General features: G+C 44.9%; 1 protein-coding gene across 1 annotated transcript in view; it reads left to right on the forward strand.

Annotated features, from left to right (window-relative positions):
* Positions 1–20,064, forward strand: part of CWC27 (CWC27 spliceosome associated cyclophilin) — a 1,011,903-nt gene that overhangs the window by 226,145 nt on the left and 765,694 nt on the right. Inside the window, exon 8 of the mRNA XM_086960691.1 lies at positions 17,251–17,330. Within this exon, the coding sequence (XP_086816817.1) occupies positions 17,251–17,330 (80 nt within the window). The remainder of the gene's footprint in view (positions 1–17,250; positions 17,331–20,064) is intronic.

A 20,064-nucleotide genomic window follows, 5' to 3' on the forward strand; every position in this document is an offset into this window, starting at 1 on the left:
ACAGTTGCGGAATCGGTGGACGTACATTTTGTAATTAAAATACGACAGGGCCACTTACAATAAAATTTTCAAGATATACATTTGCGGGCAAGTACCATGGGTGACGTTAATTCGAACTTACAATAGTACAGTAATCAATAACACATCAGAACTTAATATCAATAGGGTTGTCCAAATGTTCAATCAGTACTCGTCCCCGCCCGCCATGTGCTTCAAAACTGCAAACGTATCTCGTGATATCAAGGCTGTTCAACCAGTACACAACAAGGAGTTACGAGTCCCATTTATACCGGCGCCATTTTGGGCGATGCCGGGCAGGTCCAGGATATAGTCAAAATGTCTCCACCAACCAGCGGTCGGACCAGAACCCCTTTCGGCAGTCAAAAAAGGTTCAGTTAAATGACAACAGAAGAGATAGGCAACAAGAACCAACAGTCAAAAGAGGGGAGGGCAAGATCTAAAGCCATTGTTCTACAAACTCTCAAGCAGACTTGGATGGAAAAATCCTGAATAATGTACAAACTGAAAACCATTTTTTGTCTGTATAGCATCACCAGCAACGCTTGAGTCAGCTTTGTGTGAAGCCGCCATTTTGATTCAATCAATAGCGTCCCCCTGCACACATTCAGGGACCTGGTCGTGTCTAAAGGTCAAACGGATTGTGGGACAAGATGCAGAAAGGAAAAGTAAAAAAGTTCCGCCGGACCATGGGAGCCGGCCGCCTATGTCATGGGCGATCTTTGGCCACACCAGGGCAATAGTGAAGCTGCAGCAGGTGCAAATAACTCAGAACTCTCAACTATGGCACCCAACATCCAGGACTTGCCATCCGGATCTTGGCGCCTTGTGCTGGTTCCGACCTATTCACACATCGGTCCGCTACGGACACCACCTCATAAGCCAACGGGGCACCCCACGCCGACTTTCGGCGCAGCATTGTAGGATGGCCACACCAGTGCGGATTTTCTACGCTTTTTATACCAGTGCGTAACGTAAGCATAACAGGTCATGTGACTTGTTTATAAAACTTTTAATTGGTTCATTTTACTTTTGGTTTCCTAATGATAGAAGGCTTGATCATATGACCTAAAAATAACACTTTTCATTGGATTAAAACATTTTTTTTTTCCCAAACGATGAAAGCCCCCACCTTGTTTCTGGATGTTTCAGACTGAAGCTGGCGTCAGCATGAGAGCACCACCATCTCGTGGCTCCGTCGTGGTCATTCCGCGAGCAATCATGGCAGCCGCTCCCCACCGGAAGCCTGCAGGAGTCGGGGGCCCTCAAGACTTTTGTAAAATCTTCAAGGCTCAGGGGACATCCGAGTTCCAAGGTGTCCCAGGGCCATTTTAGTGGACCAGGCCCAAATCCGAAGAGCCGTCCGCCATTTTAAGAGTCCTGTAGCAGCCGCCTATCGCTGCACCGCAAGAGTGGGCGCAACTCAACTACATGGTGAGCGAGACGCTGTAGCCGCAAGAGCGGGCGATAACCAGCTGAATGGAGGATGAGGCACAGTGTAGCAAAAGCGGGCGGAATGGCAACTGAAACGGTAAAGGGGCGCCCCAGTACAGCAGACGAGCCTCCACCTGGGGAGGCCCGTTCACGCCGCCTCCAAACCCCCCACCCCCACCCCCCGGGGCGCCCCACGCCGTTTTTCGGAGCAGCATTGTAGGATGCCAAAACCAGTGCGGCAACTTACTGGACATCACCTGGGTCCCATCCACATCTCAGCGCGTTCTGCTGCCTTGGGACTATTCGCACAACAGACCGCTACTGACGAGGCCTCCCCCCGCACCACCCGGGACGCCCCACGCCGTTTTTCGGAGCTGCATTGTAGGATACCAAAAACCAGTGCGGTACCTAGGTAACATCACCTGGGTGCAGTCCAGAACTCAGCACATTGTGCTGCCTTGGGACTATTCGCACAAAACACAGCTACTGACCATTGTTGCTTCTTTTTTAAAAAAATGTTTAAAAGTATTTACTGTTTTTGTTGCGTTGTATATATTTATAAGTTATTAAAGTGTTATAATCCTACAACTTTGTTACAGTGCTATATATTGTTAATGTGACACATAATTGTGAAGACTTTGATGTACAAAAAGGCATCCCTGGAATCTTCCGCTTCAGGCTCGGACCCACACACCCTCACAGGGAGAATCCCCTCCCCAAGCACAATACAGGATCGTTATCAGATAGTAGGAACGCATGTGGTGTGACGGATCTCATGAGGTGGGGGCCTTAATCTACTGTAACTCCTTTGAAGAGGGGTGATTCTCTACAGCTGGGGCCATAAACTACACCTGCAGGACTAGGTGATAGCCTGGGACCGGCCTGGACAATCGGACACAGAGGAAGAGGAGTGTCAGAGGGTGCGGTAGTGAATAGGGTGAAAGGGAGGTGTCGGGCGGGCACAGGGTGTGATTCTCGGAGAAGAACAGCGCAGATGGGAGGAGGTTTCTTGGTCATGCATGAGAGAGAGAGCGGGGGTGACCAGTGCGTGGGGGAGATGCTTGCGAGGGTGGGGAGCCATGCTGAGAATCGGCGGCGTGCAGAGAGTAGGTCTGGTCAAGGCATCTAAAATGGCTGCCGTGCTCAACAAAAGTGTGGCATTGCAAAAAAGGCAAGATGGCGCAAACAATGTTTATCAATAAGGAATAATTTATAACAATTATTTTTAACAAAATATTAACTCGCAGTGACAAAATGGCGGACAACAGTTCCTGATTTCCATCGAATCGAACGTTAACAGACGTCACGCAGCAAAAAAAAAAAAAAAAGCTCACGCACAGCCGCTGGAAGACATGTATCAACATATATGAGCCTCCTCAGCCACCCTCAGAAAACATAAGGAGTCAGGATACGTCTCCCGTACCCCCTTATACCTAGTAATTTAATTAAATCGAAACACAAAATGGCGAATTCCCGTTTCGCTACCAGTTTGCGGCCCGGTTCGCGAACCGAGAAGCGCTTCTACCGTGAAAAATCAAATTTTAATTATTTGCCCCAGGGGACTCTTTAATAACCCCAACATCATTCCTAGGGGGTCAAGAGGAGTCTACCTTGCCCACTTTCATTAAATTCCCCCTTCGTTTTTCTCCTCCTCTTGTCTCTCGATCCTACCGAGAGACAAGATGGCGGCCGCACCGGACTGTTTAGAATGTTGACAGACACCGGAGAGCCAATCAGCTACGCTACGCAAAGCTCCGTTACGCGAAAAGTACGCGATCTGGTGCGCTATCTAGGACGCTGTCACAGATATATCTGTTTTTTTAAACGTTAATTTCTCAAAATCCACTGGAGCACATATATTGAGACCCAGCAAAGGCACATCGGGCTAACAGTCCCTATAATTTTGCCAAGTTTCGTGCAAATCCATTCAGCCGTTCGAGCTAAAAGTGAGGCCAAAGGCCCTATGGAAAAATGAATGGGAAAAACGTGTTTTGGGACCCCCCTTTTTTCTCGGCCCTCCCTTGACGAAATCCCCCCCAAATTTTCAGGGGCTGATCAGAAACAAAATGTGCCATTTCCCTGAAAATTTCAGCTGATTCCGTCCACAAACGCCAAAGTTATTAGACATAGAATTTTCAAAAGTTCCATAGAGAAAAAATCCTAACTATATATACCTACTGGCGACCGCCAGTAGGTAATATATAATAGTTCCTATTTAAAAGGGCTAACTTTATAAAACTATATAAATTATGAAAGTGATATGTAAAGTTGGCACATCACTTTAGCTTGTAAAATGTGATATATGCATTCGCTCACATAACAGGGATACGAGGGCACTCCTTAGTGAGTTTTAATTACTTATTGACACGAGTAAAAAATTGTCAAGGCATTTCGATTGCTCAAGGCACATACATATATATATATATACACATACTTACCTGAAGCACTGTCCGCTGAGTCCCTCGTTGTTTCTTCACGGAGGCAACATTTTGGATATACATATATACACATGTTATTACTATTGTTGAGTGCGGCATGGGACCAGGTCTCAAGTGAGTCAAAAAAGACTCGCTCCCATATTATACAACGATAATAGCCTATTATTATCTGCCAATTTGCAAATACGCTTTAATCGAATATGTTTTTTATATGTTTGGTGTTTTATTAAAATATATTTAACCAAAACCAGGATGCAAGGAGTTAAATTCTTGCAGTGTGGTAAAATCAATTTGAAGATATCACATGTGCAAAATCATTATAACATTCAATCTGTGGTGAAGAAGAGAGCTCTTTCTAAGGTCAGTTTCGCTGTATTGTGTATATATATATATATATATATATATATATATATATATATATATAATCACGTTTACCGCGTTTCACTGGCAGCCTCTCGCCTACTCGAAGCGCTGCACAGAAACCTCGGACACGGACCAGTTAAGTGCAACTCTTCTTTAATGACACAGAGTCTGCTGCATGACGTTTCGGCTCCTTGGAGCCTTGCTCACATGACAACACCACATATCCTGTTACTCATTTTTAAAGTGCCAGTGCTCAATTTCGTCATCACCACGTGATTAATTTAAATAATAAACAGTGAAGAATGATTCATGTAATTCCAGAGGCTCACCAGGAAAACTGCAAGATTGTGGACCAAGAGCTATTAAAATACAAAGGTGTATAATATCTGATGGTACAATATTCATTCAAATATGTAAATATATTTAGTTAATTAAATAAGTTTTTCAATAGCGGTTAAATACCCAAAACTCATAAAATCATTGAATTTCCACACCTATATATCTACAACTTAAAAAGAATGTCCAGGTCACTCGAGGCACATCAATTCTGCATGTTAAAAACCACATTGTATATTGTCATAGGTTAGTCTAAAAGCTAGATGATAAAATTAAGGTTAGGTCAGGACTGTTGTCTATTCATGTGCAAAATAATGCTGATAGTGCAAAAACTGCAATGTAAACATTTAGAATTATAAAGTGCAAATGACGTAGATACATGTGCAAAGTATGCTATGTAAACATTACTCCCATGTAAACAAATATAGGTTTCCTGATCATCTTTTAAAGGGCTAATGACAAAAACATGCAGTTACACATATAATATAATACCAGCAAAGTTATGGCTAACACAAAGATTGCCTCCATATGCACAAATAAGTGACCCTCACAACTAACATGAATTACTTTGATCGAATCTGTAATAGGTGACCTGCCCTCTACATGAATCATTTTGTATTGTTTTAATTGTGAAGTTTTTAAGTGCTCGTGATAATTCTAACACTGTGTATATTCATTTAGTCTGCTAATGTTGAATAAAAGAAGTGTCAACAACACATGTATAGGACCTCAATGATTTAAAGAGATATTCACTGTATGATCTCACATATAATAAATATACACAAAAGTAAAGCCACAAAGGGGGCTTCTGCATTGGATCAGTACTAGTCAGGAAATTAAAATCCCTTCTTAATCTGACACCCCGAATCCATGCCCCAGCCGGAGCATGTCTGTAAGGTAATCCCTTAAGATTAGGAGAAGAGAGACAAGAAAAACATATGGAAATGTCGTATTCACCAAATTCCAGGGATGCCAGCCGGCTATCCCTTAGTTCAATGAGCAGACAATAGTCCACAGGAAAAGTAGGGACGAGGAATAATGTTGCAATTGAATAATCATGGTAGGCAGGTATACCGATCCTCGAGGTATTCAGGCCTCCTGGTGCCTTGGTGTCAAGTTGTAATATATAACGCGTTTCCAGCTTGCGGAGTTTGCTCTCCCTGTCACCCCCTCGCCGACTAGCCTTAACAGAGTCAATAACATAGTAAGTAAGACTGCTATTGTTACTTTGATGGAAAATCGTGCCACCGGATAAGTATTATCCTGATTTGCAATGGCACGTAAATGTTGAAGTATGCGCTTATGTACTGGGAGCTTTGTGCTCCCTACATACTTCAATTGACACGGGCACTCCAAAATATAAATAGCAAACTCTGTTTTGCACGTCAATACTTGGGTGATGGGATGTTCCTGTTTGCTGAAGCCATCAGTAAATGACTTCCTATTTACTCCATGCTGGCAAGATTTTCAAGTTTTACACTTATAAAAACCGTTTTTTTCCTGCAACCAGGTTGCCCGGTCCAGGACCTCAGGGCTGGTATTGACTAACTGATCTCTTAGTGATGGGGCCCTGCTACATGTAAGAGATGCCCTCTTTGGTAGCAACGGCCCAATTATGGGGTCACCAGTAAGGGTGGGCCAATTCTTATTAATGATGTTGTATATGGCCTTATGCTGCCTACTGTAGCCCGTTGTGACCCTGAATACCTTTTTGTCAGTCATGTTCTGATTTACATTGGTAGCTGTGGTAGTAGTTTCTTCCGCATTCTCACTACCAATGCAGTAGTTCGCTAGAAGTTCCTGTCTGCTACATTGCATGGATTTGTTTAGTGCACTTTCACAGACGCTTAAGGCTGCTCCTCAGCGGTCGCTCCTTTTTAAAAATTTAAAACTTTTAAAACTTTAACATTGCTATTGCTTGATAGAATTTCCCTTTGTGTCCGTCCCCCCCACCCCTCGAGCCAGATTAGCACACCTTATGGGCTGATATTAATTACTAGACACGCTAGCACCTTTATTATTCTTCCCCGCTTCCCAGGTGGGGCTTGGCCGTCCTCGAGGCTAAGTTTACCGGGTCCCGGGTTGCTGCAGTTGGCGGCCATCTTAGGTTGGGCGCGATTGGACGAGCGCTGTAGTCGCTCTACTTAAGGAGGGGCTATCTTCCAAAGCAGGCGATTACTTTACACAGACGCTTAAGGCTGCTCCCGAGCGGTCGCTCCTTTTTAAAAATTTAAAACTTTTAAAACTTTAACATTGCTATTGCTTGATAGAATTTCCCTTTGTGTCCGTCCCCCCACCCCTCGAGCCAGATTAGCACACCTTATGGGCTGATATTAATTACTAGACACGCTAGCACCTTTATTATTCTTCCCCGCTTCCCAGGTAGGGCTTGGCCGTCCTCGAGGCTAAGTTTACCGGGTCCCGGGTTGCTGCAGTTGGCGGCCATCTTAGGTTGGGCGCGATTGGACGAGCGCTGTAGTCGCTCTACTTAAGGAGGGGCTATCTTCCAAAGCAGGCGATTACTTTACACAGACGCTTAAGGCTGCTCCCGAGCGGTCGCTCCTTTTTAAAAATTTAAAACTTTTAAAACTTTAACATTGCTATTGCTTGATAGAATTTCCCTTTGTGTCCGTCCCCCCACCCCTCGAGCCAGATTAGCACACCTTATGGGCTGATATTAATTACTAGACACGCTAGCACCTTTATTATGCTTCCCCGCTTCCCAGGTGGGGCTTGGCCGTCCTCGAGGCTAAGTTTACCGGGTCCCGGGTTGCTGCAGTTGGCGGCCATCTTAGGTTGGGCGCGATTGGACGAGCGCTGTAGTCGCTCTACTTAAGGAGGGGCTATCTTCCAAAGCAGGCGATTACTTTACACAGACGCTTAAGGCTGCTCCCGAGCGGTCGCTCCTTTTTAAAAATTTAAAACTTTTAAAACTTTAACATTGCTATTGCTTGATAGAATTTCCCTTTGTGTCCGTCCCCCCACCCCTCGAGCCAGATTAGCACACCTTATGGGCTGATATTAATTACTAGACACGCTAGCACCTTTATTATTCTTCCCCGCTTCCCAGGTGGGGCTTGGCCGTCCTCGAGGCTAAGTTTACCGGGTCCCGGGTTGCTGCAGTTGGCGGCCATCTTAGGTTGGGCGCGATTGGACGAGCGCTGTAGTCACTCTACTTAAACGGCTAGGCATGCCTCCGCGCAGCGGACGCGGGCAGCGGACGCGCCGGACCTGCGCCGGAGTCGCGCCTGAGTCCAGCCCGTCTGCGCCCGTCCACGCCCAGCCGGGCTCAGGGCATGGCAATCTGCTCATTCCTGTACAACACATGGGTCCCAGGATCAGGTACTCTAGGGATGATCTGATGTCACTGCATGCCCCTAGATGTTTGGGTTGTAGCTATCGATGGGTAGAGGGTACCTCTTATTTGAATTGTGCCCTCTGTGGTCCGTCCTGTGTCACCAGGGACCAAACACTGTTATCCATGGCGCTGCTTAACTGTAGGTCCTTACCCTGTCACGCCACTGAAATCCACTCTCTGATCATCGACCATAAGCTGGATGTGTTGTTTCTCACAGAAACTTGGTTAACCTCTAGCTCTGGTCCGGATATTGTAAAAGCCCTCCCGTCTGGATACCTCATATTTCATCAGGACAGGCCAGATGGTAGGGGGGGAGGGGTAGCCATCCTATACAGAGACAATTTCATGTGCAAGGCTGTGGATTGCGGCATTAATAATTCAGAAAGCTGCCAATTTGTGTTGCGACTATCCCCTACTTTCTCTATATCAGGCCTCCTTCTTTACCGGCCTCCTGCTATTATGGGTAACTTTGTAGACTCTTTCATCGAAGCAGTTATACCTTTAGCCGCTGCATCATCTAATTTTTTAGTTATCGGAGACCTGAACGTGCACTTTGATGACCCTCACGATAGATGGGTGAAAGACTTACAAGGCATGTTGGGTGCACTTGACCTTCACCTTGTTAACGTCGGCGCCACCCATGAGAGAGGCCATCAGCTGGATGTTATTTTTGCGAATTCAAAAAATCTGCTTGCCCTACATCCCTTGGCTCTTCCCTGGACTGACCACCGTATGGTTCCTTTTAATTGGCAGTGGGTGAAAGGGAGAGACCCGGTACCTCAACGGCACACTGTGGAACGTATCTGGTCGAGGCTGCCAGTGGGAAGTTGGGCAGCCGAGTTGGCAAGAACCTGTCCTCCCCCTGCTACTGACCCCACTATGGCGGACCAGCAGGTGGGTAATTGGCTCACTAACACCTTGGATTCCCTGATCCAGAAAAAGAGGAGGCCTCTCAGAGAAAGAAGAGTTGGCTCTGCCCCTTGGTATACGCCCGAACTTAGGGTTCTTAGAACTTCATGCAAAAGATTAGAGCGCGCTTGGAGAAGAGAGCGGACTGACGAAAATCGGAATTATTACAAGGCAGGGATGAGGAAGTACAAAGTGGCTTTGAAGGAGGCTAAAAAGAACTTTTTTAGTGTTAGGATCGAGAAGGCAAGCAATTCCCCAGGGGAATCTTTTAAGATCTTTAAAGAGCTGTTGAAGGCCCCGGTTCCCCCAGTTGTCCATGACAACCCGCAGGAGAAATGTGAGAAGCTCGCCAACTTCTTTCATTTGAAAATTGAAAAGATTCTGTCCTCACTGCCAGCGATGTCGCAGAGCGTGGAAACGGACGTCAGCTCAACAATAAGTCCCGTTGAGCTGCTATCGTTCGGCCCCTTCTCAGAGGAGGAGGTCGAAAAGGTCCTGAAAAGGATGAAGAGTGGGTCTCCAAGTGACCCGGCGCCTATGAAATCCCTTAAACAGGTGGCAAATGTTCGTTCCACTCCGCTTGCGGATCTTAATAATCTCTCGCTTGCACAGGGCATAGTGCCTCAAAGGTGGAAATCCGCTGTTGTCAAAGCACTTTTGAAGAAACCGGGATTAGATCCGTCTAATCTGGCCAATTTTAGGCCCATTTCACTCTTGCCCGGTTTTTCTAAAGTCGCAGAGAAGCTGGTCAATTACCAGCTTTCACGCCATCTTGAAGACCATCATTTGCTAGGGGATTCCCAGACGGGTTTTCGCCCTGGTCAGGGGACAGATACAGCCTTACTGGCAGTGGTGGAGGAAGCAAGGAGCATTCTCGATTCAGGGGGGTCAGTGGCAGTGATCCTCCTGGACTTGAGTGCGGCCTTTGACACCGTTAACCATCAGGTGCTCCTCCAACGGCTGGCAGAGGTGGGTGTTAAAGGGATGGCCCTTAAATGGTTGAAATCCTTCCTCTCAGACCGGTTCTATCAAGTATGGGAAGGGGGAGAACAGTCCACCTTGTTCCCTCTTCAATGTGGAGTCCCGCAGGGCTCATCTTTGAGCCCTACCTTATTTAACACCTATATGGCTCCCCTTGAAAGAGTGGTCTCCCCTTCAGGAATGAAGATCATCAGCTATGCTGATGATACGCAGCTGGTTGTGGGTCTCACCCAGCTGGAAGAACAACCCGAAGTCCTTCATGACTGTCTCTCCAATGTTCATCGCTGGATGTCTCAGTCCGCGTTGAAGCTCAACGGTGACAAGACTGAGTTGATGGTGCTGGGCAAGGCCTGTCCCTCTCTCATCACCAGTTGCTGGCCGCGGTCCCTGGGTGATCCACCATCCCCCAAGAAAGAAATCAAGAGCCTGGGGGTCTGGTTGGAGGAAGATCTATCCTTCAGGACCCATGCTAGGAAAACCGCGGGGGTATGCTTTGGCTTGCTGCGATCTGCTCGCAAAGTGCTACCTCTGCTCCCTAATTCTTCTAGGAAGCTTTTGATTCGCGGCCTAATTTTGTCGCGGCTCGACTTCGGGAATGCGCTATTTTTGGGCGCCCCAGAAGCAACTTTCAAAACCCTTCAGCAGGTGCAGAACGCAGCCGCGAGGGTGTTAATGGAAGTGCCACGTAGACAATCAGCTGCCCCCGCCCTGAAAGCGCTCCACTGGCTCCCTGTTAAGGAGCGGGTGAAATTTAAGGCGCTATGTACGGCCCATAAAATCTTGTACGGCAAGGGCCCTTCTATTCTGTCTTCTATGGCGCGCCCCTACAAGCCCACACGCCCATTGCGCTCGGATCAAAGACATCTGATGCAGACTACAAGAGTAAAAAGAGCTCGCTCTGGGGGCCGACGCTTCTCGGTGCAAGTAGCTTCACACTGGAACTCCTTGCCCCTTAAGATCCGCGCTGAGCCCAATATCCTGCACTTCAGGAAACTGCTTAAAACACACTTGTTTCCAGTGTAGGATTGAATAAGAGCCTTCGTGTCTGTGTTCACAGCGCCGGGATGCCCCTGGGTAACTGCGCGCGTTACAAATTTTATATAAATAAAAAATAATAAATATAAATATACTTTCAATAAGATGTTCTGAGTAACCTCTCTGTAAAAATCTTTCCTTGCTGGCCTGTTGTGCGATTCTTAGATCTGTATCGTTACTGCAGACCCTCCGCATGCGCAGCATCTCCCCATAGGGGATGCTGGCTATGAGGTGGGTCGGATGTGCACTTCTAGCATGCAGGATGTTGTTAGCTGCTGTGCTCTTGCGAAAGCTTCTGGTCTCAAGTCTACCATTCCTGATAAAGACCTCAGTGTCTAGAAAGGTTACAGTTTCTTGACTGAATGTGGCCGTGAATCTGAGGTTGAGGTTGTTCACATTTATTTCATTGATAAACCCCATCGCCTGCTGCTCACTCCCCCTCCAGATAATAAATAAATAGTCAATGAAGCGATACCACTTGACCACATGTGTCCTGAATGTCTCCTGGTGTTCTACCTTGAGGACCAGCTCCTCCCAAGCTCCCATGTGTAAACATGCAAAGCTTGGGGAGAAGCTGGCCCCCATGGCAACACCCTGTAACTGACGGTATAAGAGGTTATTGAACATAAAAATGTTATTCACCAAGCAAAATTCCAACATTTGTAATAGTATCTTATTGTGATCATTAAACAAATGTGAGCGCCTGGATAGATACTGTCCAACAGCCTCCAACCCGTCCTTGTGCATGATGCTCGTATAGAGGGCAGTGACATCAAGTGCCACTAGCCAATCCCCTTCCATCAGTTTGATATGTTGTATTTTCTGCACAAAGTCTCCCGTGTCCTGTATGTATGATTCCAAAGTCCGTACATATCCTTGTAAATAATAGTCAACGTACATGGAAGCTCGTTCCAACAAGCCTCCCCTGGCCGAGATGATGGGTCTGCCAGGGGGGTTGTTGACATCCTTATGGACTTTAGGGATAAAGTACAAACACGGTGTTACAGGGTTGTCATTTTTCAGGTATTTATATTCGGCCTCAGATAGAAGTTTTGCCGTTTTCCATTTGACCAATTTCTTATGAAAGTCAATTTTTGTCATATTTAATGCTGCGGTGTTTGTCCGTTCATAGCATTGGCCGTCATTCAATTGTAAGTGTGCTTCCTTATCATACTACTGCCTGGTCATGAGGACCACATTTCCTCCTTTGTCGCTCCCCCGGACAATGATGTTTTTATCCTTGGAGAGCCGTGCAATAAGTGCTCGGTATTCCTGCGTTAATTTGTCCATTCTCTTATTCATATGTATGCAAGTATTCCACTGCAGTACTTTCAACTGTTTGACTGTATTCTCATGAAAAATGTCAATGGCGTCGCAGGGCATAACCGGGGTAAACTTAGATTGGGGTTTGAATGGTGAAATGGTGGATATGCGATTTCCCAATTTATCGATTTCACCAAGGGGCAATTTCTTGGACACCCGTTCTTCGTATCCCACCCCATCTGTGTTCCACAACTCCGTAATTTCTTCTGGAACCGGGGTCCCCGGTATGTCAACCAAGACCTCAAGTTGTTCTGGCATGTTTTTGTTTTTATTCATTGTATTCAACGTGAAAAATGTGCGCAGTTTTAATTCGCGAACAGCTTTGCAAATGTCACATCTAGTGGCTGGGTAATTGAAATTACAGGCGGGTGCATAGGACAGGCCAAGTCCTAAAATCAATTCCTCCTCACTAGATAGCTTAAGTGATGTCAGGTTTATTACTGTTCGATTGGAAGGACCCTTCATGATTTCTGATTTACCGCCCACTGACCTCTGCCTTTCTATGGCTTTTGATAGCTGCCGCCTTTTCCTCGCCCTGAGCCTCTGCCTGCGTTTGTAGTTTGACCTTTGCCGGTGTAATCTTGCCATATCCTTGGCCTCAATGTCTGTCGTCTTTCCTGACATAAAAAAACGAATTTCTTGTCCCGGAGATGGTATGGCTTGGGCACTGGCAGCTGCATTCCTGCGTCGGCCCGTTTCCGATTCACTCTCTACATCCGAGCTCAGTGCTGAGGCAGACGAGTCACTTTGTTGCTTTTGTTTTACATTGCCTCTCGATTTCGCAGCTGGTTTGGGGGCAGGTCGCCGCATTGCATCATATTTCCTAGAAAACGTGAATATTTGCCCCACTCGTATCCTGTACGGTCCCTTTGGAACTTGAATGTCTTACGTTCCATTATTTTTGCCTCTTCTTTGTTTAAACGTGTTTTTATTTCTTTTAACAATCTTGCTCTTTCCTCCGGTTCCCCCATACATTCTATTTGTTCAGAAGCACTGCCCTGTCGATATCCGCATATTTAATCAAAACAAGCACTTGCCGGCGAGAAGCTTCCAAGTTAATTTCCGCTCACTGCTTCTATAGTTCGGGGTTAGGATCTTCATATGTGGGAGCTGTCAGAATTCGGAGGCCACGGGGTATTCGGTTAACATCAATGTACCGCTGTAGGGATTTTGACTCGCACCATTTAGCCTGCTCGCTTCTGGATTTCTTCTCCAGTTCTTTGAAAATGTCCCTTAATGTGTTACTGCCACTGCTCTCTCCCTCATTAGTCCGCTCCTGGATGTTATCGGGGACCAGTGAGTCGTCGGATATATATATATATGCACACACACACACACACACATATTCACCTGAATGCAGTGTATCTACTCAGAGTATAAAGTGAAGGTGTGTTCTGTGGATGTGATGCTCTGAATATAATGAATATAATGACACAGGTACTCACGCACACGAGAATGATGGACTTACCAGCAACAGATAAATATGGTTTAATGTCAGCAGAGCCCTGTCACGTTAAATAATAATATTAATGCGGGTGGATGAAGTGTTTGTGTGTGGCTGTGTGTGTGTGTGTGTGTGTCTGTCTGTCTGTAGCTGTGTGTGTGTCTGTGTATGTGGCTCTGTGTATGTGTGTGTGTGTGGCTCTGTATGTGTGTGTGGCTCTGCGTGTCGCTCTGTAAGTATGTATATGTGTGGGTTTGTGTGTGGTATTTGCGAGAGATTAAGCTGTTGGCATTGTAAATGACAGTACCATTTATTTATCTGTTTTCAAAACCAACACATAAATAAAAATTTTGTCATTTACAATGCCAATAGCTCTAACTTTTTCAAAGGCGAGACCGTTGCTTTGTAAATGCTTGTTGTGGATGGGCTGAAAATGGTATTTCTTCCCACCAGGATACACAAGGTTACACTTCAAAACCTCTCCTTGACAGTAGTGACTAACGTCATGATATGAAATATAATTAGACATCTGAGTCACCAAAATCCCAAACTGCTCTCTTCAGACATATGCTAGCACACATTCCTGTCTCTCTCATCATTTCTATCCCACTCTCCCCCTTTCTTATTTTTCCCTATTGGTCTTTAACCCTTCTTCTACTGTTCATTGTCCCTATCCCTTTCCTCTACTGTGTGTGTTTTCATCTCTTGTCTCATCCCTAGCCAATCCATTCTCTATCCTGGCTTCTCCCTCAGCCACAAACAGCTATTATATGCTTAAACACGTTCTTCATCTGTATCTTCATCTGTGGCCGTCTCGCTGAATAGTGCAAAGTAAAAGCCACCAGTCTGCACCTTAAAACTTTTTAGGTCTCGTAGCGAAAACACAGCGCGTTAGCGCTGTGTCTCGCCAGAGATCTTTTGTTGCTGACTCTGCTTCCCAGGAGACAGCACCTGGCACGCGCATCTCGCAAAAGGCGATCGGCGCAGGCCACGCGCGCGCTCGCCGTGGCTGTCTCCTGGAAAGCATACACACACAGGCACACCTCCCCCTGCACGCATGCGCACACACGTACACAAGCACACATACACGCACGTAGAGACATCCCCCCCCCGCACACACAGACACACGCACACGCACACATACAGGCATCCCCCCCCTTCCCCGCTCACCGGCACTCCGGACTTGTGCAGCCTCCGACCGCAGGGCTCTCCCTTGGGCACCACTGCTCCTCCAGGCACTCCGTGGGCGCGGGCTTCACAAAACGGAAGTCCCGCCCCACCATAGGTTTCGTTTTTAGGTGTGCGCGTGCAGTAGCGTCCTCCTCCGTGTCAGCAGCAGACCTCATTTTTTTAGTTTTGTAGACCCTCGCCTGTTGATTGGCCCGCTTACTGCCAGGTGACCCCCTTGATTGTACCTCCCGCCCTGATCACTATAGTTCAGCCTGAAGCTTCCAGCCATCTTAGAATGGTGTCTAGAGTATGAGGTGGGTGTGATGACTTGCTTGCGGAGGTGATCCTTGCAGATTCATTTTGCTTTCACACGGTTTTCCTTCACGCTGTTTAAATAGTGTACTGTGTGATGGAGTACAGCCTAATATTTTTAATTTACGTTTCATTGTCTGTATTAGTATACCCAAGTTCTGTGATAATATCTGGAGAGTCTCTGTTCCTCTGTTTGGTGTTAATCTGCTTTTATTCTCTCTGAACCTTGAAATTCTCTGTTCTGGGGCCTGTGTTTTTCTACTCCCATTGCCACTGAAACCTTCAATTCTCTGTCCATTCTCGTATACTTCGTCTGTATTTTTCGGGTGCGCTTGCTTGCTTGACAAATGTTCTTCTGTCTATCAGTTATCATCCTTATGTTGTAATGCTTAGATGTTCCTGATGCCGGGGTCAACATGCTTAAAGAAAATGTATTTAACGCACATATGCCTAAATGCCTGGCCCTCTGCCAACTGCAGTGTAAATATATTGTGCATCCAGTCATTTATCCAAGCACTCTTAGCGACAGTCTAGCTTAGGCTGTTCACAGGGTGCCAGCAAGTAAACGCCACATCTAGAATAGAAATGGTGTCCATGTACTAACCTACTGTGTGTGCCCCCTTTGAAACTGGTCTCATCGAAAATAAGTTGAAGAGGTTTAACATGATTAGAATGATTAAAAGAGAAAATCTGCATGCAAATATATTTCCTAATAATATTGTAAGACTTTTCAGATCACTATTCTCGTTCCCGATGTTTTTTTGTAAATTAGCATCACAAATACAACTTCTACTAGATAGCAGAAATTGTTACAAGTAATGTTGAGTATGGAAAACTTGGTTTTGCTTTGTCGATTGCATATAAAAGTCAGACAGAAATACCCCATCTATCATGTCTCGGACACATCATAACACAACTCCTTTCTTCTCTTACAAAATCCTAAGTCTAGGAGGCCCCCTTTCCTTCTTGATTAATAATCTCATCTTTTGGATAAAACTTCATTCCTTTAACACTACTCATGCTAATTTAGACTCTCATTTATGTTCTTTTATAAAAGTAGCTTCTGCATTTGCCAATTTACTCACACACCACTAATTTGTGCAGTTAGTCTTCAAATATAAAACATAATGTGAATATTATTTTTAGTAGGAGAATCTCATTTTGAAGCTTAAGGCATTTTATCTAATGAAACATTATAATTTAATTTGTATTGTTTGAAAATGTTCCGAGTCATATAAAAAGGTAAACTCAACACTGCCCGATAATCTGCTTTCCGAGAGGAACCAAGTCACGCTAAATGTTTAATCTAATGTTTAATCTAATGTGAGATCACTGTATTGCGCAGTTTGTGCTTTTTCAGAGCAAGCACTATTAAACAACACTGCTTATCAGTGTAGATAACACGTGACTCCTACACCTTGTAGTCCTCGGCCTTATGTAGCATTTCCTATACACTGATTTAAACACATGTGATTGATTTTCTCTGTGTAATACAACACATATTGCATTACAAATGCTATAGGTGTCACATTTGCAAAAGTTATAACTATTGGCATTGTCATACACAATTCCAATAACTCAAACTTTAATGCTGCGAGACCTATTGCATTGTAAATGCTTGTTTTATATTGGCACTCACTGCTTGATGTGTGCCTGTCTGTGTGGTGCGCCAGCGCTCATTTTCTCCTATACAGCGAATACCCCTAATTTAGGAGAGAGACTTCTAATTTTTTTCTCAAGAGTAAAAAATATATTAATATTTGCATCCCCATTGACTTAAATATTCTTGGAAGAGACTGTATGCCAGGCACAAAACAGCCTGGCCCCTGTGCAACCTGACTCTTAGTTCTAAATGTGACCATTGCGGTGTGAAGCACTGAGTAAATATAGTTTGGAGACTTGTTTATGTTTCCATTACTCATTTCACTTACTTTTGATGTGATTGGTGCCAACATTTTGAAAATGAAAAAAGACTGAAATGCAAATCCCCCTTTCATTGAATATTTTGGACTTCAGTTATTTTCTGCATGCTGTGACTAATTTTTGAACACGTGCTCCGTAACTCGTTCGCCTGTTGTCCAATTTCTTTGTTCTTTTCAGTACTAATTATGTTCTATGCATGTTTTAAGAGCATGAAGGGGAAAAGTAAGAGCAGCCATGACCTGCTGAAGGATGATCCACGCTTGAGTGCAGTACCTGCAGTGAAAAGGTCAGTGTGGAGCGCATAAAAACCGCATTCAAATGTAAATCTGCATATGCTCCCAGATTATATGTACTTTGACTTTTGTTCTCATAATTCTGGCAACACGTTAAAAATTGTTTCAGCATTCTGTCTAATTTGATAAGCTACCATGAGAGCCACATTCACTGAATTATTGGTGGGCACACTCCTGGTCAGGTGAGCAGCATCTATTGAGTCTAGGTGCAGGCTGCAGGAAGCCCTTCTCAGTGGGCCGAATGTGTTCTGGAAAAGAAATGGCACTTACTGCACACCCATAGGCACTCATACCCTTGGCTAGTGCATAAACTGTTTACTTATTAATTTGATATATCACTCACCGATCAACTCTGACAGCTATGATCCTCTCCCAAAAAGGAAGCTACAATAACAAAAGAAAAATAGCTGCCATATTTGGTAGCATAGATATTATACAATAATGTTACATGATCACATTAAGTGTCACATCCTTCTCATACCCTTCACTTTATTTGAAATGTGTTATTCCCAGTCCAGACATTGTTGTATTTATTGTATAAGCGTGTATATACCTTAGAAAATATGAAATAAGTTACTTTCCTGTAACTGCAGTTATCCAGTATTGGTACATTTCATAGATTCACATGCTTGAATCATTCCCCATCATTGAAGTTAGAGCCCTACGATAATATAAATAAAACAGTAATTAAAAAACGTCCATAGGCTATCATGGAGGCCACCATGCATTGAATAACCTATCTACCTCCTTTCCTAAAAAAAGACCAAACCTAAATGCAACCAATCAGCAACCAGCACTCTCTAGAATCTTTCCCACAGAGGCTGAATCCTTTTTTTCCAGAATAAGTGTTGAAAGTAATACTGGATTGCATGGGGAGCCCCTCCAGGGAGGAGGGTGGGTCACATGTGAATACTGGATAACTGCAGTTACAGGTAAGTAAATGATTTCTTATCCAATATTGGGGTATCTTACATAGATTCACATGCTTGAATGAGAACAGCAATCAGTAATGTAAAACAAACAAGCACCCTTAGTGGATGGCGGGTAGTGCCAATAACATTTCAAAATGTGTTCACAAAAGGATTGTCTTGTGAAAGTACCAATGTAAAAGTAAATGTACATAAAGTCATTGGAAGTGAAATAAACATCTCTATCATCAGCTTAAACAAGTATAACGTCTTCTACAACCAATAAAGATACATTTTCAAATGCATATCAATATTGTCAACAGAAAAGAAATCCTCTAATTAAAATGACTCTCCTTATTGAAATATATGACGTAGTACTGGCTGTCCTCCCATGGCTGCATCAGCACACTGTGTCGAATCCAGGCAGTAGTGCTACGTGAATGTATGCATCGTCTTCCATGTCGGAGCTCTGCAGATTTTGTCCAGTGACACCCCTGTGAACATGGCAGCCCATGTAGAGACTGCTCTTGTGCAGTGCGCTGTCATTGTCTTTGACAAAGGCTTGCCTGCCTTATCGTGGCAAAACTGAATTGTGGTTGCTATCCATCTTGCGATGGTAGCTTTAGAAACCGCCGTGCCCTGGCAACCGTGTCCATAGGCTATGAACAGTTGATCTGTTTAGCGGATAGATTTAGTCTTTTGCATGTACAATTTAAGACATCTCTTGATGTCTAGAGTGTGCAGTGTTTTTTCCGCAGGTGTAGCAGGATCAGGGTAGAAAGTCCTGAGAAGAAAGGTTCGTTTAAGTGGAACTGAGAAGGAACCTTGGGGATGAATTTGGGATTGGTCCTGATGATAACCATTTCATCTGTAAATCGAAGAAAAGGATGTTTTATGTAATAAGCTTGTATTTCGCTAACCCTTCTAGTTCGTGTTAGGGTGAGCAAGAGAGCTACTTTCCACATCAGGTATTTGATGTCCGCCCTTTGGATCGGCTCAGAGGGTTTCTTCATCAATTGCGATAGGACTACATTTAAGTGCCACTCAGGGGGTAGAGCTTGAATAAGTGACTAAGTACGAAACAGTCCTTTCATGAACTGCTGTACAAATCTGATGGAGAAGAGAGATAGATGTTTTAGGGAGTGTCTGAATAGAGAGATAGTTGTGAGATGAACCTTAGTTTTAGACTATACCAGCCTAGATTGCGCCAAAGACAGTAAGTATAGTAGGATTGGCACTGGAGCAGAGAGATACAGATGTACTTTACTTTGACGGCACCAAAGGCAGAATCTCATCCATTTGAGTCTGTACGAGTGCACATAATGTCTTTACACACTTGTGGAATATTCAAATCCTTAAATTCAAAGAATTCAGGGGCCACGCATGCAATCGAAGAGATGCTGACTCCGGGTGACACATCTGACCTTGGTTCCTGGTCAACGGAGTTGGTGTCGGTAGCAGACGGATGGGCTGGGCTTCTGAGAGGAGAAGAAGCTTCATGAACCAGTGCTGCCTGGACCATCTGGGGGCTATCAGACGAAGGTGGCAGTGTTCCATTTTTATTTTCGTTAGGACCTTAGGTATCGGTGGAATGGGCGGAAAGGCGTAAGCATATATTCCGGACCATTGCATTTAAAGGGCATTCCCCAGAGCGGGAATCTGCTTGTGGAGAACAGACATTTGGAATTGGTGTGGGTAGCAAACCGGACCAGCGCTGGTTCCCCCAATGTGAAAAAATCCTGTCCAATTGGTCTTGCTTGAGCTCCCACACGTGGCAGTTGTCTTTGGTCCTGCTGAGGGTCCCTGCCAGAGTGTTCCG

This window comes from Lissotriton vulgaris, chromosome 3_1, assembly GCF_964263255.1.
Source record: "Lissotriton vulgaris chromosome 3_1, aLisVul1.2, whole genome shotgun sequence".
Taxonomy (NCBI): Eukaryota; Metazoa; Chordata; class Amphibia; order Caudata; family Salamandridae; genus Lissotriton; species Lissotriton vulgaris.